Source organism: Palaemon carinicauda, unplaced genomic scaffold, assembly GCF_036898095.1.
Source record: "Palaemon carinicauda isolate YSFRI2023 unplaced genomic scaffold, ASM3689809v2 scaffold165, whole genome shotgun sequence".
Classification (NCBI taxonomy): domain Eukaryota; kingdom Metazoa; phylum Arthropoda; class Malacostraca; order Decapoda; family Palaemonidae; genus Palaemon; species Palaemon carinicauda.
The window spans coordinates 149,651-177,592 of NW_027169203.1; the positions used below are offsets into that span (position 1 = coordinate 149,651).

The following is a 27,942-nucleotide window of genomic DNA, read 5'->3' on the forward strand; positions in this document are numbered from 1 at the left end:
TAAATATTTTGTCTGTCAACTTTCCAAAGTCTTGCTTTTATTCATAAATTTTGGCCCTAAAAATTTTGGCCCTAAATCTTTTTTTGCCTTTATTCATATAATTTGTTGTCTGTTAATTTCATAATTTGTTATCCATGTTTAAGCTTTTCTTTTTGCCTGACAAATCTGTATTTCCATGTTTTGCCTGACAAATCTGTATTTCCATGTTTAAGTCTTTTTCAATGTGAAAAATAAAAGAAAAATTAAAAACCAGTTTCATTTCAAAACCACGAGTAACCAAAAAATGGGTGTAATCAAAGAATAGAAATATTGATTCAAGTTTATTTTATTTGAAGGTTTCTCACAGATACAGCATAGAAAATGGTGTTTAAGAGATCAATGAGTGGTCAATTTTGCCTCTTGAGTTGCCTTTAGCTATTTTGTTTTCCATTTTTTAAAGATAGGTTTGCAGACCTTTTAGTACCAGGGATGAGCGACAAGGGTCCCCCCCTCACTGATGGTGGTATGGGGCTGCTTCCAGACTCCTCCAGTACCGGCCGGGGAAGAGGTGATGCGGTGTTCCAGGTATGCCCCAATCTGCAGCTGGGAACACAGGATTCCAACCATTTCTGGAAAGTTTATGTATATATACTTGAGACATAGAAAATGGGAATCAGCTATCCTGTCAGGCATATATGACATAGAAAATGAGAATCACCTGTATAGGGATTAGCCAAATGGACTGGAATACTTATGCGTATGCATAGAATATGGACAAAAAAATGCAAATTTGCCAAGTAGCCTGGAAAAGTTATGCATGTACTGTATACTTGAAAGCATATGTGACATTCATAATATTTAGCCAAAGAAAACTGGAAAAGTTATTAATGTATATATACAAGAATCATACAAAGTGTGTATCAATTATATGCAAATTAACCAAATGGTCTGGAAAAGTTATACATGCATTTACTTAAGCATATAAAATGACAAATAATTATTAGCCAAATAAAACTGATAAATTACTTATTGCTAAGCAAGTTCTGATATGGACACGAAATTTTAGGAGATCATCGAATTATGTATGGGATATATTCTAGGAAATATTATGTAATTGTTTGGCAAGGTTAAAAATAAATTGTGCAGTATAGGAATAAAATATCCAGATATGACAAAATTCATAAATAAAAAATATTATTAATTGCTAAGCTACAATGCTAGAAGCCCAGGGGCTCCAACAGGGAAAATACACCAGTGAGGAAAGGAAACTGAAATCTTTAAGAGTAACAACATTAAAATAAATTGAGATTATTGATTAAAATTTATACTTATTAGAGAGTAAAGAAAGATAATTGTTTATGCTTTAAATGACGAGACAACCAGCCCATTTTACACATGAATGTGATGAATAGAATGTATAGAAAAATCCATGATTTATGTGAAAAACGTTTATGGTGTGACTGAACGACAATTTGCAAAATATGGTTCTGGAAATAGTAACAATTTGACTGCATTTGGAATGGAATCTAAATTGCCAATTGAAAATTCTATATCATTGTCAACTATAGTCTATAATGGGAAATGTGAGGTCTTTTAAAGTATCACAAGTGAGATACAGTATATGTATTTAAGTGGTTTAGTGTACAATACAAACTGGGGAAATACTGATATTTAGTAAAACGTTGATATTATATTTAGTAATCGTATTTTCGAACACAAATATATTTGGGTCCCTATATCCTAAAAAACAATGTAAAGAAAACAGTCTTTAGCATTAACAACTAGAACCCTACTCTGAGATGACACAGAGGAACAGACCCTTTTATTATCATCATTATTATCATCACTTGCTATGCTACAACCCTAGCAGGATGCTATAAGCCCAAGGGCTCCAACACAGAAAATAGCCCACTGAGGAAAGGAATCAAGAAAAAATAAAATATTTTAGGAATAGTAACATCAAAATAAATATCTCCTATATAAACTATCAAAACTTGAACAACACAAGAGGAAGAGAAATAAGATAGAATAGTATGCCAGAGTGTACTTATATTTAGGGTGAAGACGGTGGTAAGTGTTTCAGAAGGATTTAAGAATATTATTAGTTGTATCTAGAACTGTGTCAATTTTTATTTACTACAAAAATGGACGAAGTAATGTTGAAGTTGCCTGAAATGCAGAGGGTGACTGGAAATGAAACGAAGGAAGAACGCTAATTGGATGATGCTGTGAATAGAGAAGAATGGAGGCAAGGTGAATTAGAATAATATATTTAGTAGGAGATCGACCTCTGCAAACAGGTGATTGAAAAGGGAAAGGTTGAATGGTGGTCATGTGAGAAACTCAAATCTGAAGGAACATCTGTTTCAAAGTAACTTTGGTCAGAATGGTTGTGATTGAAAAGGGAAAGGTTGAATGGTGGTCATGTGAGAAACTCGAGTCTGAAGAAACGTATGTTTTAGAGTAACTTTGGTCAGAATGGTTGTGATTGAAAAGGGAAAGGTTGAATGTTGGTCATGTGAGAAACTCGAGTCTGAAGGACCGTATGTTTTAGTGTAACTTTGGTCCAAATGGTTGTGATTGAAAAGGGAAATGTTGAATCTTGGTCATGTGAGAAACTCGAGTCTGAAGAAACGTATGTTTTAGAGTAACTTTGGTCAGAATGGTTGTGATTGAAAAGGGAAAGGTTGAATGTTGGTCATGTGAGAAACTCGAGTCTGAAGGACCGTATGTTTTAGTGTAACTTTGGTCCAAATGGTTGTGATTGAAAAGGGAAATGTTGAATCTTGGTCATGTGAGAAACTCGAGTCTGAAGGAACGTATGTTTTAAGAGTAACTTTGGTCAGAATGGTTGTGATTGAAAAGAGGAAGGTTGAATGTTGGTCATGTGAGAAACTTGAGTCTGAAGAAACGTATGTTTTAGAGTAACTTTGGTCAGAATGGTTGTGATTGCAAAGGGAAATGTTGAATCTTGGTCATGTGAGAAACTCGAGTCTGAAGGAACGTATATATACGAGAGAGAGAGAGAGAGAGAGAGAGAGAGAGAGAGAGAGAGAGAGAGAGAGAGAGAGAGAGAGAGAGCCATTCATCTCCTCTCCCTTCGCGCTTCAGAGTTCTCAGCCATGTAGGCCTAGGTCTTCCAGATATATACGAAAGTTCCTGTGATTTGTGGGAAAGTCTCTCTCTCTCTCTCTCTCTCTCTCTCTCTCTCTCCGGCTAGGTCTTTTATTATCGAGTATATTCTTAATGAATTATAATATTCCATAAGGTTGCATTATAATAATAATAATAATAATAATAATAATAATAATAATGATGATAATAATAATAATAATGATAATAATGATAATAATAATGATAACATTCTCATTACTGATTATATATATATATATATATACAGTATATATATATATATATATATATAAATATACATATATATAAATATACATATATATATATATATATACTGTATATATATATATAGATATATATATATATATATATATACTGTGTGTATATATATATATATATATACTGTGTGTATATATATATATATACTGTATATATATATATATATATATACTGTATATATATATATATATATACTGTATATATATATATATATATATACTGTATATATATATATATATATACTGTATATATATATATATATATATATATATATATATATATATACATATATATATATATATACTGTGTGTATATATATATATATATATACATATATATATATATATATATACTGTATATATATATATATATATATAGCCTATACTGTGTGTATATATATATATATATATATATACATATATATATATATATATATAATCAGTAATGAGAATCGTTATTATTATCATTATTAATATCATCATTATTAATATTATTATTATTATTATTACCTACATATATTAATTTTTCTGCTTATTTTATTTGTTAGAAAGATTACGTCAAAACCTCCTGCAGGAGAGAGAGAGAGAGAGAGAGAGAGAGAGAGAGAGAGAGAGCATCAACACCCTGGAGCAGATTAACGCCAATGGAAGAAGGAATTGGAAGGAAAGCAATTTGTCAGTTAGCGATCTTTTCAAATCTCCAAGAAAACTCGATAAAAAATTTAATTCTTACAAGTGTTTATCAATTAATTTGTCACAATAAATGATTTTAATCGATAATTTTCTTATATTTCATCCTCATCTCCTATATATTCCTTGGCTGCAGGTTTTCAGGAATCGTTTACGGAAGCGCTGAAGACTACTACTTTTTTGGTAGAATTCTTTCAGAATTCTTTCATTCTCTATGTCAGGGAAGTATTCCTTCCTTGGCTGCAGGTTTTCAAGAATCGTTTACGGAAGCGCTGAAGACTACTACTTTTTTGGTAGAATTCTTTCAGAATTCTTTCATTCTCTATGTCAGGGAAGTATTCCTTCCTTGGCTGCAGGTTTTCAGGAATCGTTGAGGAAAGCTTTGAAGACTTTGAAGGCTTCTTTCGGAAACTCTTCTTGAGTCTAGGTCTTCGGAAATCTTTGGTAGAACTCTTTCATTCTCTATGTCAGGGAAGTATTCCTTCCTTGGCTGCAGGTTTTCAGGAATCGTTGAGGAAAGCTTTGAAGACTTTGAAGGCTTCTTTCGGAAACTCTTCTTGAGTCTAGGTCTTCGGAAATCTTTGGTAGAACTCTTTCATTCTTACGTCAGGGAAGTATTCCTTCCTTGGCTGCAGGTTTTCAGGAATCGTTGAGGAAAGCTATGAAGACTTTGAGGATGTCAGATCCCAAATGGAGAGCATTCTCGGAGCTCCCGATTCCCCTGGAGTGGGTTGTTGTTTTTGTTTTTGTTTTTTAAATCATAGCTATCTCAAGCAGTGTTTCAGAGCAAACAACATAATGGCTAATACAAGAAGTTTTATTGTCTGTGGTTCTGGAAATAAGCTATTTGCACTGTTCAGAACAGTGATATATTTTATAACAGAGAGGAATCTCTCTCTCTTCGAGGATAAACTTGTTGAACAATTTAAAGTTGTAGAAACTATTAAGGTATTAGGTAGACGGGAGACTGAGCAGGAAGATAATCCATTCGCAATAGAGCAATTGAAATTGCAAGGAAAAATAAAAGAGGACTTAACATCCAGTCGAAGAATCTTACATTCCCTAAACAAAATGGAAAATATTCTCATGGAAATTGAATTAACTCTTCAGGGAATGGATGGGATGTGCGATGAGAAGGTAAGTGATCAGAAACTAACCGACCAAAACTTGTACACACTTGAAGATATTGTTAATGTTGATTCGAACTATAACTTGGGAGTAAAAAGCGTAGCGTGTGTTCCCGAAGAGCAGGAAGAACATAACAACGCAAGCTTGGATCAAACAGAATACTTGCAATTCATGTCTACAGTGAACCTAGCCTATCCTAACCATAGGAGTGACATAGTTCAGAGCCTATTAACTGCTATCCAAAAGGATTTAAAAGATATACCCATACACGGGAGGAACCTGGCACTAAGAGCACATTTAGCAGGTCATCAGGACCGCCTCAAAAGGTCTCGGGGATCTGCCCTCCAGAAGGCAGTGCTCGAATTTCAGCAGTGCATGTGTCGGAATGAAGGGCCCAATGGAAATCAAGACCAGCCTGTTGGGCTCAATGAACCAATGGAAATAGGCGTTTCAAAAGACGTGATCCTGAAAAAGCAAGAATCAGAAAAAGATGTGAGAAAAGATGACCAGCCTGAAGAAAAATGTCCCGAAGAAGTGTGTCCTGAAAGAGATTCCTGGAGCAAGGAGGTGGAAAAGTCGAAATTAGAAATGGCATTAGAAGAGCTTTATGATAAAATAGATATTGGATTTGAAAGCAAGTCTAAAAAGCTAGAGGAAAGGATTCGGGATATGCTGGAAGCCAGTTTTGATCCACTATACCTAACAAACTTCAACAAATGCAACGAAGTCCCACCTGACACGCGAGGACATGAGAAAACCCTATCGGTACTTCAAAATCTTCAGAGGGACTTCACCCGCCATCAGGAAGATGTTCAAAGATGGCGGATGCAGGAGGAATGTAATGGAGATCTTGCGTCTGAAGAAATAAATATGTATCGTTTGGAGAAAGAAAATGAGAAGATTCTTCGTCAACTGGAAGAAAAAGAGGAGATTCTTCTTGAACTGGAGGAAGAAAAAGCGGAGATTCTTCGTGAACTGGAGGAAGAAAGAGAGCACAGTAAAGAGCAAATAAATAAAATGGCTGAAGAAAGAGTGGAGATGAATAATTTGAAGGAACAAAATCGAATTCAGATGGAAGAAAATGAGAAGATTCTTCGTAAACTGGAGGAAGAAAAAGAGGAGATTCTTCTTGAACTGGAGGAAGAAAGAGAGCGCAGTAAAGAGCAAATAAATAAAATGGCTGAAGAAAGAGTGGAGATGCATAATTTGAAGGAACAAAATCGAATTCAGATGGAAGAAAATGAGAAGATTCTTCGTAAACTGGAGGAAGAAAAGGCGGAGATTCTTCGTCAACTGGAGGAAGAAAGAGAGCACAGTAAAGAGCAAATAAATAAAATGGCTGAAGAAAGAGTGAAGATGAATGATTTGAAGGAACAAAATCGAATTCAGATGGAAGAAAATGAGAAGATTCTTCGTAAACTGGAGGAAGAAAAAGCGGAGATTCTTCGTCAACTGGAGGAAGAAAGAGAGCACAGTAAAGAGCAAATAAATAAAATGGCTGAAGAAAGAGTGAAGATGAATGATTTGAAGGAACAAAATCGAATTCAGATGGAAGAAAATGAGAAGATTCTTCGTAAACTGGAGGAAGAAAAAGCGGAGATTCTTCTTGAACTGGAGGAAGAAAGAGAGCACAGTAAAGAGCAAATAAATAAAATGGCTGAAGAAAGAGTGAAGATGAATGATTTGAAGGAACAAAATCGAATTCAGATGGAAGAAAATGAGAAGATTCTTCGTAAACTGGAGGAAGAAAAAGCGGAGATTCTTCTTGAACTGGAGGAAGAAAGAGAGCGCAGTAAAGAGCAAATAAGTAAAATGGCTGAAGAAATAGTGGAGATCAGTCGTTTGAAGAAAGAAAATGAAGTTCATTTGGAAGAAAAAGAGAAGATTCTTCGTAAACTGGAGGAAGAAAAGGGGAAGATTCTTCGTGAACTTGTGGAAGAAGGAGAGCACAGTAAAGAGAAAAAAGGTCAGACAAAAGAAGAAAGAAAGATGAATCGATTAAAGAGAGTAAATGAAATTTTGCTGGAAGACAGACAGAATATTATTCATGAACTGGAGGTAGAAAGGGAGCATATGAGAGATAAAGTAGGTGAAATAAGACAGCTGAAAGATGAATTGTTTATGAAGGAATGTGAGCTGATGGAAACAAGATCAGAACTTGGTTGTTGGATAGTGGAATTGCTAGAAGAAGAAGGACTTATCGACGACGTAAATAGAAGAGAGGGACAGCTCAGAGATATGGTCGAAACAATACGAGGAAGCAATGAATGTCTGACAAATAAACTCGACAAGCAACATGACCCTAACACAAAAATAGAAAACATAGGTGAGGACCTACTTAAATTGGAGTCTATACTATTAGAGGAAACGGAGGACCATCGGAAACCAACTGACCAAAACTTGGAGGATACGTTTGAAGTGGAAAGCGTAGCGTATGTTCCCGAAGAGACGAAAGAACAACACTACGACACAAACTCGTCTGGAACAGAGAGGGTGCATTTCCTTGGCACAGAGAAACATAGCCATCTTGACTTGAGGAGTAACATAGTTCAGGACCTATTGAATGGCATCCAAAATCGTTTGAGAGAAATCCCGATCGAGCAAAAGAATATGCCACTTAGAGCCCATTTAGCAGGTCATCAGGTCCTCCTTAAAAGGGCCAGGGGATCTGCCCTCCAGAAGGCAGTACTCCAATTCCAGCAGTGCTGGTGTCCGAATGAACGGCCCAAGAGTAAACAAAAACAGCCTACTGGGCCCAATGAACCAAAGGAAATAGAATTCCTGGAAGAGAAGAAAGAGTATGTAGCAATGGAAGCATTTCATAATAAAATGGACGCCAAAGTTACTTATGAGATTAACCGGGTGGAAGAAAGAACGCAGGATATGATAAATGCCCGAATGGAAACATTCCGTCGGAAGATAGAAGAGGAGCTGCTAGTACACCCAACAAGCTACAAAAACTTTAGCAACGAAGTTCCAGCTGATGAAGAAGGACAAGAAAAGCTCCTATCGATAGCTCAAAATCTTCAGAGGGACTTCAGCCACTATATGGAGGATATTCAAAGATGGCAATTACAACGGAGAAGCAAAGGAGATCTGAGGTCCGAAGAAAAAGTGGAGATTAGTCGTTTGAAGAAGGAAAATGAAGTTCATTTGGAAGAAAAAGAGAAGATTCTTCGTGAACTGGAAGAAAAAGAGAAGATTCTTCGTGAACTGGAAGAAAAAGAGAAGATTCTTCGTGAACTGGAGGAAGAAAGAGAGCACAGTAAAGAGCAAATAAATAAAATGGCTGAAGAAAAAGTGATAAATAATTTGAAGGAACAAAATCGAATTCAGATGGAAGAAAAAGAGAAGATTCTTCGTGAACTGGAAGAAAAAGAGAAGATTCTTCGTCAACTGGAGGAAGAAAGAGAGCACAGTAAAGAGCAAATAAATAAAATGGCTGAAGAAAAAGTGATAAATAATTTGAAGGAACAAAATCGAATTCAGATGGAAGAAAAAGAGAAGATTCTTCGTGAACTGGAAGAAAAAGAGAAGATTCTTCGTCAACTGGAGGAAGAAAGAGAGCACAGTAAAGAGCAAATAAATAAAATGGCTGAAGAAAAAGTGATAAATAATTTGAAGGAACAAAATCGAATTCAGATGGAAGAAAAAGAGAAGATTCTTCGTGAACTGGAAGAAAAAGAGAAGATTCTTCGTCAACTGGAGGAAGAAAGAGAGCACAGTAAAGAGCAAATAAATAAAATGGCTGAAGAAAAAGTGATAAATAATTTGAAGGAACAAAATCGAATTCAGATGGAAGAAAAAGAGAAGATTCTTCGTGAACTGGAAGAAAAAGAGAAGATTCTTCGTCAACTGGAGGAAGAAAGAGAGCACAGTAAAGAGCAAATAAATAAAATGGCTGAAGAAAAAGTGATGAATAATTTGAAGGAACAAAATCGAATTCAGATGGAAGAAAATGAGAAGATTCTTCGTGAACTGGAAGAAAAAGAGAAGATTCTTCGTCAACTGGAGGAAGAAAGAGAGCACAGTAAAGAGCAAATAAATAAAATGGCTGAAGAAATAGAGGAATATGAAAAAATGCTGCAAAACATAGTTGAAATGTATGAGAAACTCGTAGAAAAACACCTAAGAGATCGCACCGATCTCAAAGATAAAGAGATTGAAATCAAGGAAATGAGAAGAAGGATAGAGCAATTACAAAATGAAAATATGGACAAGGACGAGAGAATAGGACTCCTTGAAAGTTTAGTGAGTCTTCACACGGGAATGGGATGTAATTTTGAGTAAGCATCTCATATATGAAACTAAAAACACTAGAAAAAAATAAAAAAAAAATCTATAAAAAGAAAAAAATAAAATATAAAAAAAGGGGGGATTTGGAAAGTACGGTCCCCCAAAAATGAAAATCTATAAAATAAGAATAATCCAAAAAATAAAAAGGCTACAAAATTAAAACATAAGGAAGGAAGGGGGAAAACGAAGGAAAGAAAAGAAGGAAAAAGAAGGAAAAAAGGAGGAAAGAAGAAAGAAGGAAAAAAGGAGGAAAGAAGAAAGGAGCTAAAAATGAAATAAGAAAAAAGCAGGAGCCGCTGAAAAAGAAGCAGCACCATTAACAGAAGGAACAGCAGCAGTGGGTGATGAAGCCTGAGATTGAGCGGCAGCAGTAATCTATTCTGGATACTTAGGAAAAATCTACAAGATGGACTCAGCAGAGGGAAGAAGCTACACTTGTTCTAGTATGCATTCTTCCTTGACAAAGATTCACCTGTACTGTTTCTTTGTCAGGTGATTGAATGCAGAAAAAACAAGTCTAACTTCTTTTCTTATGTTGTGTCCCTTGGAGAAGATTCCTTTGTACTAGAATAATGGAAGAGAAGTGCCCGAACTAGGGTATGGCAGCCATCTAGATTGAGACATTGAGAGACACATTCGAAGCCAAGTTGATTCTGGTCTTCCATATCTAAAGGGAATATTCTACAAGATGGACTCAGCAGAGGGAAAAAGCCACAGTTGTTCTGGTATGCATTGTTCCTTGATAAAGATTCACTTGTACTGTTTCTTTGTCAGGTGAACAAATGCAGAAAAAACAAGGCTGATTTCTTCTAATAAGTTGTGTCCCTAGTAGAAGATTCCTTGTACTAGAATAATGGAAGAGAAGTGCCCGAACTAGGGTATGGCAGCCATCTAGATTGAGACATTGAGAGACACATTCGAAGCCAAGTTGATTCTGGTCTTCCATATCTAAAGGGAATATTCTACAAGATGGACTCAGCAGAGGGAAAAAGCCACAGTTGTTCTAGTATGCATTGTTCCTTGATAAAGATTCACTTGTACTGTTTCTTTGTCAGGTGAACAAATGCAAAAAAAACAAGGCTGATTTCTTCTAATAAGTTGTGTCCCTAGTAGAAGATTCCTTGTACTAGAATAATGGAAGAGAAGTGCCCGAACTAGGGTATGGCAGCCATCTAGATTGAGACATTGAGAGACACATTCGAAGCCAAGTTGATTCTGGTCTTCCATATCTAAAGGGAATATTCTACAAGATGGACTCAGCAGAAGGAAAAAGCCACAGTTGTTCTAGTATGCATTGTTCCTTGATAAAGATTCACTTGTACTGTTTCTTTGTCAGGTGAACAAATGCAGAAAAAACAAGGCTGATTTCTTCTAGTAAGTTGTGTCCCTAGTAGAAGATTTCTTGTACTAGAATAGTGGAAGAGAAGTGCCCGAACTAGAGTATGGTAGCCATCTAGATTGAGACATTGAGAGACACATTCGAAGCCAAGTTGATTCTGGTCTTCCATATCTAAAGGGAATATTCTACAAGATGGACTCAGCAGAGGGAAAAAGCCACAGTTGTTCTAGTATGCATTGTTCCTTGATAAAGATTCACTTGTACTGTTTCTTTGTCAGGTGAACAAATGCAAAAAAAACAAGGCTGATTTCTTCCAGTAAGTTGTGTCCCTAGTAGAAGATTTCTTGTACTAGAATAGTGGAAGAGAAGTGCCAGAACTAGAGTATGGTAGCCATCTAGTTTGAGACATTGAGACACATTCGAAGCCAAGTTGATTTTGGTCTTCCATATCTGAAGGGAATATTCTACAAGATGGACTCAGCAGAGGGAAAAAGCCACAGTTGTTCTAGTATGCATTGTTCCTTGATAAAGATTCACTTGTACTGTTTCTTTGTCAGGTGAACAAATGCAGAAAAAACAAGGCTGATTTCTTCTAATAAGTTGTGTCCCTAGTAGAAGATTCCTTGTACTAGAATAATGGAAGAGAAGTGTCCGAACTAGGATATGGTAACCATCTAGATTGAAACACATTGAGAGAGACAGTCGAAGCCAAGTTGATTCTGGTCTTCCATATCTAAAGGGAATATTCTACAAGATGGACTCAGCAGAGGGAAAAAGCCACAGTTGTTCTAGTATGCATTGTTCCTTGATAAAGATTCACTTGTACTGTTTCTTTGTCAGGTGAACAAATGCAGAAAAAACAAGGCTGATTTCTTCTAATAAGTTGTGTCCCTAGTAGAAGATTCCTTGTACTAGAATAATGGAAGAGAAGTGCCCGAACTAGGGTATGGTAACCATCTAGATTGAAACACATTGAGAGAGACGGTCGAAGCCAAGTTGATTCTGGTCTTCCATATCTAAAGGGAATATTCTACAAGATGGTCTCAGCAGAGGGAAAAAGCCACAGTTGTTCTGGTATGCATTGTTCCTTGATAAAGATTCACTTGTACTGTTTCTTTGTCAGGTGAACAAATGCAAAAAAAACAAGGCTGATTTCTTCTAATAAGTTGTGTCCCTAGTTGAAGATTTCTTGTACTAGAATTGCAGAAGAGAAGTGTCCAAACTAGGATATGGTAACCATCTAGATTGAAACACATAGAGAGACAGTCGAAGCCAAGTTGATTCTGGTCTTCCATATCTAAAGGGAATATTCTACAAGATGGACTCAGCAGAGGGAAAAAGCCACAGTTGTTCTAGTATGCATTGTTCCTTGATAAAGATTCACTTGTACTGTTTCTTTGTCAGGTGAACAAATGCAGAAAAAACAAGGCTGATTTCTTCTAGTAAGTTGTGTCCCTAGTAGAAGATTCCTTGTACTAGAATAATGGAAGAGAAGTGTCCGAACTAGGGTATGGTAACTATCTAGATTGATACACATTGGGAGAGACAGTCGAAGCCAAGTTGATTCTGGTCTTCCATATCTAAAGGAAATATTCTACAAGATGGATTCAGCAGAGGGAAAAAGCCACAGTTGTTCTAGTATGCATTGTTCCTTGATAAAGATTCACTTGTACTGTTTCTTTGTCAGGTGAACAAATGCAGAAAAAACAAGGCTGATTTCTTCTAATAAGTTGTGTCCCTAGTAGAAGATTCCTTGTACTAGAATAATGGAAGAGAAGTGTCCGAACTAGGGTATGGTAACTATCTAGATTGAAACACATTGAGAGAGAGAGTCGAAGCCAAGTTGATTCTGGTCTTCCATATCTAAAGGGAATATTCTACAAGATGGACTCAGTAGAGGGAAAAAGCCACAGTTGTTCTAGTATGCATTGTTCCTTGATAAAGATTCACTTGTACTGTTTCTTTGTCAGGTGAACAAATGCAGAAAAAACAAGGCTGATTTCTTCTAGTAAGTTGTGTCCCTAGTAGAAGATTCCTTGTACTAGAATAGTGGAAGAGAAGTGCCCGAACTAGAGTATGGTAGCCATCTAGTTTGAGACATTGAGACACACATTCGAAGCCAAGTTGATTTTGGTCTTCCATATCTGAAGGGAATATTCTACAAGATGGACTCAGCAGAGGGAAAAAGCCACAGTTGTTCTAGTATGCATTGTTCCTTGATAAAGATTCACTTGTACTGTTTCTTTGTCAGGTGAACAAATGCAGAAAAAACAAGGCTGATTTCTTCCAGTAAGTTGTGTCCCTAGTAGAAGATTTCTTGTACTAGAATAGTGGAAGAGAAGTGCCAGAACTAGAGTATGGTAGCCATCAAGTTTGAGACATTGAGACACACATTCGAAGCCAAGTTGATTTTGGTCTTCCATATCTGAAGGGAATATTCTACAAGATGGACTCAGCAGAGGGAAAAAGCCACAGTTGTTCTAGTATGCATTGTTCCTTGATAAAGATTCACTTGTACTGTTTCTTTGTCAGGTGAACAAATGCAGAAAAAACAAGGCTGATTTCTTCTAATAAGTTGTGTCCCTAGTAGAAGATTCCTTGTACTAAAATAATGGAAGAGAAGTGTCCGAACTAGGGTATGGTAACTATCTAGATTGAAACATATTGAGAGAGACAGTCGAAGCCAAGTTGATTCTGGTCTTCCATATCTAAAGGGAATATTCTACAAGATGGGCTCAGCAGAGGGAAAAAGCCACAGTTGTTCTAGTATGCATTGTTCCTTGATAAAGATTCACTTGTACTGTTTCTTTGTCAGGTGAACAAATGCAGAAAAAACAAGGCTGATTTCTTCTAATAAGTTGTGTCCCTAGTAGAAGATTCCTTGTACTAAAATAATGGAAGAGAAGTGTCCGAACTAGGGTATGGTAACTATCTAGATTGAAACATATTGAGAGAGACAGTCGAAGCCAAGTTGATTCTGGTCTTCCATATCTAAAGGGAATATTCTACAAGATGGGCTCAGCAGAGGGAAAAAGCCACAGTTGTTCTAGTATGCATTGTTCCTTGATAAAGATTCACTTGTACTGTTTCTTTGTCAGGTGAACAAATGCAGAAAAAACAAGGCTGATTTCTTCTAGTAAGTTGAGTCCCTAGTAGAAGATTCCTTGTACTAGAATAGTGGAAGAGAAGTGCCCGAACTAGGGTATGGTAACTATCTAGATTGAAACACATTGAGAGAGACAGTCGAAGCCAAGTTGATTCTGGTCTTCCATATCTAAAGGGAATATTCTACAAGATGGACTCGGCAGAAGGAAAAAGCCACAGTTGTTCTAGTATGCATTGTTCCTTGATAAAGATTCACTTGTACTGTTTCTTTGTCTGGTGAACAAATGCAGAAAAAACAAGGCTGATTTCTTCTAATAAGTTGTGTCCCTAGTAGAAGATTTCTTGTACTAGAATAGTGGAAGAGAAGTGCCCGAACTAGGTTATGGTAACCATCTAGATTGAAACACATTGAGGACACAGTCAAAGCCAGGTTGATTCTGGTCTTCCATATCTAAAGGGATTATTCTACAAGATGGACTCAGCAGAGGGAAAAAGCCACAGTTGTTCTAGTATGCATTGTTCCTTGATAAAGATTCACTTGTACTGTTTCTTTGTCAGGTGAACAAATGCAGAAAAAACAAGGCTGATTTCTTCTAATAAGTTGTGTCCCTAGTAGAAGATTCCTTGTACTAGAATAATGGAAGAGAAGTGTCCGAACTAGGTTATGGTAACCATCTAGATTGAAACACATTGAGGACACAGTCAAAGCCAGGTTGATTCTGGTCTTCCATATCTAAAGGGAATATTCTACAAGATGGACTCAGCAGAAGGAAAAAGCCACAGTTGTTCTAGTATGCATTGTTCCTTGATAAAGATTCACTTGTACTGTTTCTTTGTCAGGTGAACAAATGCAGAAAAAACAAGGCTGATTTCTTCTAATAAGTTGTGTCCCTAGTAGAAGATTCCTTGTACTAGAATAATGGAAGAGAAGTGCCCGAACTAGGGTATGGTAACCATCTAGATTGAAACACATTGAGAGAGACAGTCGAAGCCAAGTTGATTCTGGTCTTCCATATCTAAAGGGAATATTCTACAAGATGGACTCAGCAGAGGGAAGAAGCTACACTTGTTCTAGTATGCATTCTTCCTTGATAAAGATTCACCTGTACTGTTTCTTTGTCAGGTGAACAAATGCAGAAAAAAACAAGTTTGATTTCTTCTAGTAAGTTGTGTCCCTAGTAGAAGATTTCTTGTACTAGAATAGTGGAAGAGAAGGTCCCGAACTAGAGTATGGTAGCCATCTAGATTGAAACACATTGAGAGAGACAGTCTAAGCCAAGTTGATTCTGGTCTTCCATATCTAAAGGAAATATTCTACAAGATTGACTCAGCAGAGGGAAAAGGCCACAGTTGTTCTAGTATGCATTGTTCCTTGATAAAGATTCACTTGTACTGTTTCTTTGTCAGGTGAACAAATGCAGAAAAAACCAGGCTGATTTCTTCTAATAAGTTGTGTCCCTAGTAGAAGATTCCTTGTACTAGAATAATGGAAGAGAAGTGTCCGAACTAGGGTATGGTAACTATCTAGATTGAAACACATTGAGAGAGACAGTCGAAGCCAAGTTGATTCTGGTCTTCCATATCTAAAGGGAATATTCTACAAGATGGACTCAGTAGAGGGAAAAAGCCACAGTTGTTCTAGTATGCATTGTTCCTTGATAAAGATTCACATGTACTGTTTCTTTGTCAGGTGAACAAATGCAGAAAAAACAAGGCTGATTTCTTATAGTAAGTTGTGTCCCTAGTAGAAGATTCCTTGTACTAGAATAGTGGAAGAGAAGTGCCCGAACTAGAGTATAGTAGCCATCTAGTTTGAGACATTGAGACACACATTCGAAGCCAAGTTGATTTTGGTCTTCCATATCTGAAGGGAATATTCTACAAGATGGACTCAGCAGAGGGAAAAAGCCACAGTTGTTCTAGTATGCATTGTTCCTTGATAAAGATTCACTTGTACTGTTTCTTTGTCAGGTGAACAAATGCAGAAAAAACAAGGCTGATTTCTTCCAGTAAGTTGTGTCCCTAGTAGAAGATTTCTTGTACTAGAATAGTGGAAGAGAAGTGCCAGAACTAGAGTATGGTAGCCATCAAGTTTGAGACATTGAGACACACATTCGAAGCCAAGTTGATTTTGGTCTTCCATATCTGAAGGGAATATTCTACAAGATGGACTCAGCAGAGGGAAAAAGCCACAGTTGTTCTAGTATGCATTGTTCCTTGATAAAGATTCACTTGTACTGTTTCTTTGTCAGGTGAACAAATGCAGAAAAAACAAGGCTGATTTCTTCTAGTAAGTTGTGTCCCTAGTAGAAGATTCCTTGTACTAGAATAATGGAAGACAAGTGCCCGAACTAGGGTATGGTAACCATCTAGATTGAAACACATTGAGAGAGACAGTCGAAGCAGGTTTGATTCTGGTCTTCCATATCTAAAGGGAATATTCTACAAGATGGACTCAGCAGAGGGAAAAAGCCACAGTTGTTCTAGTATGCATTGTTCCTTGATAAAGATTCAATTGTACTGTTTCTTTGTCAGGTGAACAAATGCAGAAAAAACAAGGCTGATTTCTTCTAATAAGTTGTGTCCCTAGTAGAAGATTCCTTGTACTAGAATAATGGAAGACAAGTGCCCGAACTAGGGTATGGTAACCATCTAGATTGAAACACAATGAGAGAGACAGTCGAAGCCAAGTTGATTCTGGTCTTCCATATCTAAAGGGAATATTCTACAAGATGGACTCAGCAGAGGGAAAAAGCCACAGTTGTTCTAGTATGTATTGTTCCTTGATAAAGATTCACTTGTACTGTTTCTTTGTCAGGTGAACAAATGCAGAAAAAACAAGGCTGATTTCTTCTAGTAAGTTGTGTCCCTAGTAGAAGATTCCTTGTACTAGAATAATGGAAGAGGAGTGTCCGAACTAGGGTATGGTAACTATCTAGATTGAAACACATTGAGAGAGAGAGTCGAAGCCAAGTTGATTCTGGTCTTCCATATCTAAAGGGAATATTCTACAAGATGGACTCAGTAGAGGGAAAAAGTGACAGTTGTTCTAATATGCATTGTTCCTTGATAAAGATTCACTTTTACTGTTTCTTTGTCAGGTGAACAAATGCAGAAAAAACAAGGCTGATTTCTTCTAGTAAGTTGTGTCCCTAGTAGAAGATTCCTTGTACTAGAATAATGGAAGAGAAGTGCCCGAACTAGGGTATGGTAACCATCTAGATTGAGACATTAAGAGACACATTCGAAGCCAAGTTGATTCTGGTCTTCCATATCTAAAGGGAATATTCTACAAGATGGACTCAGCAGAAGGAAAAAGCCACAGTTGTTCTGGTATGCATTGTTCCTTGATAAAGATTCACTTGTACTGTTTCTTTGTCAGGTGAACAAATGCAGAAAAAACAAGGCTGATTTCTTCTAATAAGTTGTGTCCCTAGTAGAAGATTTCTTGTACTAGAATAATGGAAGAGAAGTGCTTGAACTAGGGTATGGTAACCAAGTAGATTGAAACATTGAGAGAGAGACAGTCGAAGCCAAGTTGATTCTGGTCTTCCATATCTAAAGGGAATATTCTACAAGATGGACTCAGCAGAAGGAAAAAGCCACAGTTGTTCTGGTATGCATTGTTCCTTGATAAAGATTCACTTGTACTGTTTCTTTGTCAGGTGAACAAATGCAGAAAAAACAAGGCTGATTTCTTCTAATAAGTTGTGTCCCTAGTAGAAGATTCCTTGTACTAAAATAATGGAAGAGAAGTGTCCGAACTAGGGTATGGTAACTATCTAGATTGAAACACATTGAGAGAGACAGTCGAAGCCAAGTTGATTCTGGTCTTCCATATCTAAAGGGGATATTCTACAAGATGGGCTCAGCAGAGGGAAAAAGCCACAGTTGTTCTAGTATGCATTGTTCCTTGATAAAGATTCACTTGTACTGTTTCTTTGTCAGGTGAACAAATGCAGAAAAAACAAGGCTGATTTCTTCTAGTAAGTTGTGTCCCTAGTAGAAGATTCCTTGTACTAGAATAGTGGAAGAGAAGTGCCCGAACTAGGGTATGGTAACTATCTAGATTGAAACACATTGAGAGAGACAGTCGAAGCCAAGTTGATTCTGGTCTTCCATATCTAAAGGGAATATTCTACAAGGTGGACTCAGCAGAAGGAAAAAGCCACAGTTGTTCTAGTATGCATTGTTCCTTGATAAAGATTCACTTGTACTCTTTCTATGTCAGGTGAACAAATGCAGAAAAAACAAGGCTGATTTCTTCTAATAAGTTGTGTCCCTAGTAGAAGATTCCTTGTACTAAAATAATGGAAGAGAAGTGTCCGAACTAGGGTATGGTAACTATCTAGATTGAAACACATTGAGACAGACAGTCGAAGCCAAGTTGATTCTGGTCTTCCATATCTAAAGGGAATATTCTACAAGATGGACTCAGCAGAGGGAAAAAGCCACAGTTGTTCTAGTATGCATTGTTCCTTGATAAAGATTCACTTGTACTGTTTCTTTGTCAGGTGAACAAATGCAGAAAAAACAAGGCTGATTTCTTCTAATAAGTTGTGTCCCTAGTAGAAGATTTCTTGTACTAGAATTGCAGAAGAGAAGTGTCCAAACTAGGATATGGTAACCATCTAGATTGAAACACATAGAGAGACAGTCGAAGCCAAGTTGATTCTGGTCTTCCATATCTAAAGGGAATATTCTACAAGATGGACTCAGCAGAGGGAAAAAGCCACAGTTGTTCTAGTATGCATTGTTCCTTGATAAAGATTCACTTGTACTGTTTCTTTGTCAGGTGAACAAATGCAGAAAAAACAAGGCTGATTTCTTCTAATAAGTTGTGTCCCTAGTAGAAGATTCCTTGTACTAGAATAATGGAAGAGAAGTGTCCGAACTAGGGTATGGTAACTATCTAGATTGATACACATTGAGAGAGACAGTCGAAGCCAAGTTGATTCTGGTCTTCCATATCTAAAGGAAATATTCTACAAGATGGACTCAGCAGAGGGAAAAAGCCACAGTTGTTCTAGTATGCATTGTTCCTTGATAAAGATTCACTTGTACTGTTTCTTTGTCAGGTGAACAAATGCAGAAAAAACAAGGCTGATTTCTTCTAATAAGTTGTGTCCCTAGTAGAAGATTCCTTGTACTAGAATAATGGAAGAGAAGTGTCCGAACTAGGGTATGGTAACTATCTAGATTGAAACACATTGAGAGACACAGTCGAAGCCAAGTTGATTCTGGTCTTCCATATCTAAAGGGAATATTCTACAAGATGGACTCAGCAGAGGGAAAAAGCCACAGTTGTTCTAGTATGCATTGTTCCTTGATAAAGATTCACTTGTACTGTTTCTTTGTCAGGTGAACAAATGCAGAAAAAACAAGGCTGATTTCTTCTAATAAGTTGTGTCCCTAGTAGAAGATTTCTTGTACTAGAATAGTGGAAGAGAAGTGCCCGAACTAGAGTATGGTAGCCATCTAGATTGAGACATTGAGAGACACATTCGAAGCCAAGTTGATTCTGGTCTTCCATATCTAAAGGGAATATTCTACAAGATGGACTCAGCAGAGGGAAGAAGCCACTCTTGTTCTAGTATGCATTGTTCCTTGATAAAGATTCACCTGTACTGTTTCTTTGTCAGGTGAACAAATGCAGAAAAAACAAGTCTGATTTCTTCTAGTAAGTTGTGTCCCTAGTAGAAGATTTCTTGTACTAGAATTGCAGAAGAGAAGTGTCCAAACTAGGATATGGTAACTATCTAGATTGAAACACATAGAGAGACAGTCGAAGCCAAGTTGATTCTGGTCTTCCATATCTAAAGGGAATATTCTACAAGATGGACTCAGCAGAAGGAATAAGCCACAGTTGTTCTAGTATGCATTGTTCCTTGATAAAGATTCACCTGTACTGTTTCTTTGTCAGGTGAACAAATGCAGAAAAAACAAGTTTGATTTCTTCTAGTAAATTGTGTCCCTAGTAGAAGATTCCTTGTACTAGAATAATGGAAGAGAAGTGCCCGAACTAGAGTATGGTAGCCATCTAGATTGAGACATTGAGAGAGACATTCGAAGTCAAGTTGATTCTGGTCTTCCATATCTAAAGGGAATATTCTACAAGATGGACTCAGCAGAGGGAAAAAACCACAGTTGTTCTAGTATGCATTGTTCCTTGATAAAGATTCACTTGTACTGTTTCTTTGTCAGGTGAACAAATGCAGAAAAAACAAGGCTGATTTCTTCTAATAAGTTGTGTCCCTAGTAGAAGATTCCTTGTACTAGAATAATGGAAGAGAAGTGTCCGAACTAGGGTATGGTAACTATCTAGATTGAAACACATTGAGAGAGACAGTCGAAGCCAAGTTGATTCTGGTCTTCCATATCTAAAGGGAATATTCTACAAGATGGACTCAGCAGAGGGAAAAAGCCACAGTTGTTCTGGTATGCATTGTTCCTTGATAAAGATTCACTTGTACTGTTTCTTTGTCAGGTGAACAAATGCAGAAAAAACAAGGCTGATTTCTTCTAATAAGTTGTGTCCCTAGTAGAAGATTCCTTGTACTAGAATAATGGAAGAGAAGTGTCCGAACTAGGGTATGTAACTATCTAGATTGAAACACATTAAGAGAGACAGTCGAAGCCAAGTTGATTCAGGTCTTCCATATCTAAAGGGAATATTCTACAAGATGGACTCAGCAGAGGGAAAAAGCCACAGTTGTTCTAGTATGCATTGTTCCTTTATAAAGATTCACTTGTACTGTTTCTTTGTCAGGTGAACAAATGCAGAAAAAACAAGGCTGATTTCTTCTAGTAAGTTGTGTCCCTAGTAGAAGATTCCTTGTACTAGAATAATGGAAGAGAAGTGTCCGAACTAGGGTATGGTAACTATCTAGATTGATACACATTGAGAGAGAGAGTCGAAGCCAAGTTGATTCTGGTCTTCCATATCTAAAGGGAATATTCTACAAGATGGACTCAGCAGAGGGAAAAAGCCATAGTTGTTCTAGTATGCATTGTTCCTTGATAAAGATTCCCTTGTACTGTTTCTTTGTCAGGTGAACAAATGCAGAAAAAACCAGGCTGATTTCTTCTAATAAGTTGTGTCCCTAGTAGAAGATTCCTTGTACTAGAATAATGGAAGAGAAGTGTCCGAACTAGGGTATGGTAACTATCTAGATTGAAACACATTGAGAGAGACAGTCGAAGCCAAGTTGATTCTGGTCTTCCATATCTAAAGGGAATATTCTACAAGATGGACTCAGCAGAGGGAAAAAGCCACAGTTGTTCTAGTATGCATTGTTCCTTGATGAAGATTCACTTGTACTGCTTCTTTGTCAGGTGAACAAATGCAGATAAAACAAGTCTGACTTTTTTCTAGTATACTGTGTCCCATAGGCATTATAGAACTGTGGTTTCTGTTGAGCGCGGAGGAGGGTCGTGGGAACCAAGACTGCAACTATTTCACCTTGAAAGTAGAAGCAGGCAAAACCCACCTGATGAGCCCTTCGGTAAGGGTGAAACCCTTATACAGTAGTAGTGACAATATTAATGAGAATGACAGATAATGGATGGACATTAAGAATAACAGTATGGGTCCCTCCAGATAGCAAACAAAGCAGGGGGAGGTAAATAAGACGATGGATTGACGAGCCAAGAAAAATCGCTGGTGTAGCCTTGCATGTAAAATATAGGTAACTTATTTTTTACCCTACTCTGTTATTATCTTTTACGGGTTGGTGACCGTAATATCACTCCTTTGCGTCAATGTATCCAACATTAAAACGGTAAAAAACCTGGAATAAATATTTCCGGGCATTTACTGTTTTTTATTGCAAATTTTTAACACTATATTGAAACTACAATGGTAATATATTATTATTATTATTATTATTATTATTATTATTATTATTATTATTATTACTAGATAAGCTACAACCCTAGTTGGAAAAGCAAGATGCTATAAGCCCAAGAGCTCCAACTGGGTAAAATAGCCCAGTGAGGAAAGGAAATAAGGAAATGAATAATTGAAATGAAATATTTTTAAAAACAATGACAACATCAAAACAGGAGGTACAGGGAACGCGAAGGAGAGGGAGACCAAAGCGAAGGTGGAAGGATTGTATCAAGGATGACCTTCGATCAAAGGGATTAAAAGGTGATGAGGTGTGGGACAGAGGTAGATGGAGAAAGCTGGCCAGAAACATCGACCCCACATAGAAGTGGGAAAAGATGCAGACAGAGAAGAGAGAGGAGAAAGAGATACAACTAAGCTTCTAGAAGGTGAGCTCAGAAAAACCTTTGAAATTGAATGTAGGAATCAATTTGCAGTCTTAGAGATTTCAAGAGACGAAGAACAGACAATTAATGAAGAATGGTGTGATATTAAGAACTTATATCAGTCATTTGGTAGTGAAGTTTTGGGACATAAAGTTACAAGGAGAAAGCCATGGATATCAAATGATGCTTGAGATACTATAAAAAGGAAGAAAGAAAGATAGAAAGTAAGTAAAAGAAAGGAAGCAAGGAAGGAAGGAAAAAAGAAAGTAAGAAAGAAAGAAAAGGAAGGAAGGAAGGAGGAACAGTATGTTAAAAGGAAGAACATTTAAGTTGTGTTTGAAATGTGCAATGAAGACCAGATTGAAAATTAATACAAAATTAATATGTAAGTAGTGGGACTTAGTTGCATACTTAAAGGACAATTTTATAAACTGAGAACAATTAAAAAAAGTTTGGATAAAGTTCATAAACGTAAAAAAAAAAAGTGGCCGTGTTGATATTTTGGGAAGTACTTATTGAGATGTCTGTGAAAATGTGAGACGAGACATAAGCCGGAGACATAAGCCAGGATAAGTTAGAATAGAATTGTTCATACTACAAGCAAATGAATGTATATTACTAGTAGAGAGAGAGAGAGAGAGAGAGAGAGAGAGAGAGAGAGAGAGAGAGAGAGAGAGAGAGCACAGAATGCAAAAATAAAACCTGTTTTGATGATGTTAATGTTTTTAAAATATTTCATTTTAAGTGGTCATTACTTCTTATATCGTTTACTTATTTTCTTATTTCCTTTCCTCACTGGACTATTTTTCCGTGTTGGAGCCCTCGTGATTGTAGCATCTAGCTTTTCCAACTATGGTTGTAGCTTAACTACTACTACTACTACTACTACTACTAATAATAATAATAATAATAATAATAATAATAATAATAATAATAATAATAATAATAATAATAATAATAATAATAATAATAATAATAATTTGTTCTATAGACACAGGATGTACATTGGGACTGGCAGGAAGAATTTAACCAAAACATCATGAAATTTAGTATCAAAAAGTTATTTAAGACTGAATGATCCTCCAACAGCCTGAAAAGTAGGAAGGTTCGACTTTAAATGTTCTCACACACTCAAAAAATATCTTATTTAGTTAACCACTTACCTATAATTAATGCAGTGTATATCTACAGCTTGGTTGCTGCAGAGAGCCGGGAAGAGAGAGGAATGGCCAGCCATGATTGCCAATCTCCTTTGGGATATAGCTCCTGCATGATGATGATGATGATGATGATGATGATGATGATAATCTTGCTCTAGAGTCTTGTGGTCTTCAGAAGGGCATTTGAGAGTGTGTCCAACCTCTGAAAAAAAGAAAATGAATTAATATTCTAGTAATTCTATCCGTCAGTGTATTCAGTCATTCCATATAAAATAACATTTATAGTATTATGAGAGAGAGAGAGAGAGAGAGAGAGAGAGAGAGAGAGAGAGAGAGAGAGAGAGAGAGAGAGAGAGAGAGAGAGAGAGAGAGATTTGTTACAGCATCAGTAACTGAATGATTATTAGAAATAAAAAATTGGGAAGCAAATGCATTTGGAAACTCATTTCCCAAAACAAAACTTTTAAAGTTATTTTATCAATTTACTTCTAACTTTTTTACTACTACTGCAACAAGCAGGTTTCCTGTTCCTCGTTAGCCACAAGGTGCAGGGCTCTGCAATTTCTAGAAAGTTCATTGTCAATAGTTACCTCGTATATAAAAATTTGATAAGTATCATATTGTATCCTTAGTAGCAGGAATATAGTAATGTTTAAAAAGCTCTATACATAAATTACCAATGAGTTAAATGTCAGTATAAGCTACATAAAGCATCGAAATTTTAAGTGTTATGGAATAGATTTGTGAATTAATACGAACGAAAACGTAAATAAGGCCCTCTCTCTCTCTCTCTCTCTCTCCTCTCTCTCTCTCTCTCTCTCTCTCTCTCTCTCTCTCTCTCTCTCTGTTTAATATGGGGAAGGGTTTGAGGACTGTGAACTGTTTTTGGACTTAATTCCAGTACAAAATCATGAAAATTTGCATTGTTTAGCTTTCGAAGGGAACATTCTCTCTCTCTCTCTCTCTCTCTCTCTCTCTCTCTCTCTCTCTCTCTCTCTCTCTCTCTCTCTCTCTCTCTCTCTCTCTCTCTCTCTCTCTCTCTCGTATTCTAGATGACCATCTGGGTAGGTTTAGTTATTATTCCCCCATCTTGCGTAGGGCACAGGCTCTTGCATTCCCAGCCAACTAAAAACTATCTGATTAACCATCTCCTTAACCTATAACGACCGCCTATGAAAGTGAGAACTGTATTAACAATCGTTTTTTTTTGGAATTTTGAATTCATTAAAACTAATAGAAGGATGAATATCATCAGTTTGACTAAAATACTAAAAATCTTAAAAGGGAATTGACAAACGATAGTCATGTTGAGGTCACTTAATGAGGTCACTTAATGAGGTAACAGAATAGGAGAGAGAGAGAGAGAGAGAGAGAGAGAGAGAGAGAGAGAGAGAGAGAGAGAGAGAGAGAGAGAGAGAGAGAGAGAGAGAGAGAGAGAGAGAATCACTTCTAAATTTGATGAGGAGGCAGATGGAATTTCTGGGACATGTAATGAGAAGAGAAAAGAAACTTTTGTGCCTTATGAGAAATATAGAAGGGGGAAGAGCAAGAGGCCGGCAAATGAAACAGTTTTTGTACAGCTTACTGTAGGATTTAAGAAAGAATGTAACAGCTGGAAAATTCTAAATTATACAGAAAGCTTTTGACAGGACCAGGTGGAGGCAATTGACAGCCCTAGTCGAGGACATGGCATAATTTAAAATTGAAAGCAGTAATGTTTACAGAAAAAAGGGTGTTAATCAAGAGAAAAATTACTTTAAAACGACTGATTTTTTCTTCAAAATTTAGAAGGCTCAAAGTCCAGATTACCTTAAAATTACCTTGAAAGTACCATTACTTTGAAAATTTCATTAAATCAAACAAAATTACTCAGAGGTTATCACCTTGAAAATGAGAGCACTGGTCCTTCTTTACTACATTGTCAAATATGAACAATCAATTCGTTAGACTGAAATTATAATTGTTGTAGCATATGCACTCATTTGATAATGATTAAAAAACAGAAGCATTGATCATTTATAGCCAACCTTTAAGTATAAATATTTTTGTTGCTAATTATTACAGAGTTATTGTCCCGCTTTCTGTGAGCGATCAGACCAAGTCTCCACTCTCCCACCATCACCAATCCACATTTGAACAACGTGGTGATGAAACCTGGCCAAACCTCAGATATGAATTGACTTGTCTGAGACCTTTGTCCTTCCGTGGACTAGAAGCGTCTGCATTTGTTGTTGTTATGTTATAACTATATTCCAATTAAGTACAAATTTAACAATGCACAGATACTTAGGTACTTAAGTGAATTTTCACATTTGGCAACATGGTACAAAACTAATCAAAATTCACTAACCATAAATCAAGCCTTCGATTCAAGTTGCTTAATGACAAGGTTTTTTTAACCATGAAGGTAAACATCACTTAGTAACAAAATCAATTAATGCAAAACAAATTCAACTCTTTACCTTAAAACTAAACGAAGACTGTTGGTATTAATTACTAAACAAGGCTTCCCATTTTAAGATTAAAAACTTTTTTTATTTTTAGATTTCACAGTTCACTGACAACGAGTAGGTCCGTTCTCTTAAACGAAGAACAAATATGCAGAAAACCAGTTCTGTCTGGTTGGTCAAAAAACAGGCAAGGAATCCGATCCCCCTTACAGTAAGAGTTAATTGGTCATTAACTAATGAGGCAATTATACGTCTGCTAATGGAATAAGAGAAAAGACACGAATTGCATAAAAAATAGATCGTTTCTATAAAGGTTTTCACAAGAATAATTTCTAAAAACTTAAATAAAAAGCCGTGTTCCTACTTGGGCTTTTATCACGGTAATTTCCAACTTTGATTTAGACTGAATTTCAAAGCATTGGTGGTATAGAGTCCCTTAAAGATCAAAATTAAGCCTTTATTCTACCAACCACTTACTTCTGTGTAAGTGCATGTGTGCTGAGCTGACTTAATCTAAACTTACAAATAACATATCTTGGGATACACTTACGAATATTTAATATTTCCATGGATTTGATGCTCTGAGAGAGAGAGAGAGAGAGAGAGAGAGAGAGAGAGAGAGAGAGAGAGAGAGAGAGAGAGAGAGAGAGAGAGAGAGAGAGAGAGAGAGAGAGAGAGAGAGAGACTAATTAATGGGCGTGGCTGGACAAGGACTTTTAAACTAATGAAGCGAGACAATGGATGTTCCCTAAAGAAAGAGAATTGTATTATTGGTGATTACAGTGTCCCCATTTGGAACTCAAACCACACAGCTACAGTTATACACCGTCTTATTGTTAATCGAAAAGTTAAAAGTCACATCTAGAAAAAACTCATCTAATAACTTTTCACATTTTCACTGACTATTGGATCACCACCACACGCTAAAAAGAGCATTTCGAGAAATGTCTTTTCATGAAAAATTCTTCGCCATTAAAAAACCTCTAAAAAAATTCGATGGTTAACTATCAATCATGGAAACCTACAATACATAATATATTAGAATCGAAAGTATTGTAAGTAATAAAACAATAGCGAGAACATAGTAAAAAGAAATAAACCTTGTAAAGTGTGTCTCTCCTTACCCAGTAAATCCTTCATTGTTCACACAATCACAAGTTAAAATACAATTCCTTCTTCCTCTCCCTGTGTCTGGGAGAGGAATGACCCTTCTACTGTCTACACAGTCAGGAACATCCCTAGAGGGCCCCTAAAAGTTCCCTAGACCAGAAGTAATTTTCTCCAGGTAGTCCCCCAATAAATATTGGAACCTGTAGCCCACTAAATACTGTACTATGTACTCCTGTATCTTCTACGATTATAATACATTCTGTATTTACTTCTAATTATGGTATTTGTGAAACCACAAGCAGTAAAATTCAGTTTTCAGTAACTAATTTGTGTTCTGATTTCAGTTTGTGCTCTGGAAGATATATCAATAAAATTATAATTGTAATTAATCGTATTGAAGACTGAATTATGCATGAGTATTTATATAGTGTTTTACAGTTACCAGACGTATGAGAACTCACAATCTATATGTCCCCTAACACTTCTAAAAATTCCCAGATTTGGGGACAAATTTTCAACAAGTTGTCCCCCTGGTTAAAGAATTGCTTTATCCAATCAGAGACCTCCACCATAGTCTGCGTTCTATAGCCTTTTCATTAGCTAAAACTATAGTATTTCACTTAGGATAAATGTTAAAACATTCTCACAATAGATTAATTCAATTATAATAGGAGTTCGGAATATATTCGATTGAATATAATCTAATATTTAATGGATATATACGAGGGAAATGTATAAGCAAGTTACCCCTAGATAAGTTGGTTTAAAAAAAGAAAACGGTACAGCTTTTGATTTAGAGAAAACGTAATTTAGTTATTTAAGGGTAACTAAAGTATATTTAACTACCATGAAAACTAATATTCTTTTCTCGTTATAATGTCATCTTTGCAAATTTATGCGTTAATGCCTTTAGGAATATCATCTTCCATAACTTATATAATTTTTAGATAGAAAGTTAGTAAGATTTACTTAAGAATAATAAAACTATCACTATAAAATGA

General features: G+C 36.4%; 2 protein-coding genes across 2 annotated transcripts; one reads left to right on the forward strand and one right to left on the reverse strand.

The window, feature by feature from the left end:
- Positions 1 to 315: 315 nt before the first annotated feature.
- LOC137635729 (uncharacterized) lies at positions 316 to 27,063 on the reverse strand. Its single transcript, XM_068368180.1, has 3 exons — positions 26,956 to 27,063; positions 23,385 to 23,583; positions 316 to 608 (listed from the first exon to the last, which is right to left on the reverse strand). Exons 1-3 carry the CDS (start codon positions 26,969 to 26,971, stop codon positions 491 to 493), a joined length of 333 nt encoding a protein of 110 aa, XP_068224281.1. The 5' UTR covers positions 26,972 to 27,063; the 3' UTR covers positions 316 to 490.
- Positions 4,878 to 9,099, forward strand: LOC137635728 (trichohyalin-like). Its single transcript, XM_068368179.1, has 2 exons — positions 4,878 to 8,974; positions 9,069 to 9,099. The coding sequence occupies exons 1-2, from the start codon at positions 4,878 to 4,880 to the stop codon at positions 9,097 to 9,099; spliced, it is 4,128 nt and encodes a 1,375-aa protein (XP_068224280.1).
- Positions 27,064 to 27,942: the final 879 nt, after the last annotated feature.

What these genes read in the sequence shown, in the direction of transcription:
- LOC137635728 (XM_068368179.1), top strand. Translation starts at nt 4,878, where the DNA reads ATGGCTAATACAAGAAGTTTTATTGTCTGTGGTTCTGGAAATAAGCTA. An exon ending in GCTGAAGAAAAAGTGATAAA is followed by an intron (nt 8,975 to 9,068) that starts TAATTTGAAGGA and finishes CGTCAACTGGAG; the next exon opens with GAAGAAAGAGAGCACAGTAA.
- LOC137635729 (XM_068368180.1), bottom strand. An exon ending in ATACACTGCATTAATTATAG is followed by an intron (nt 609 to 23,384) that starts GTAAGTGGTTAA and finishes TAAACTTTCCAG; the next exon opens with AAATGGTTGGAATCCTGTGT.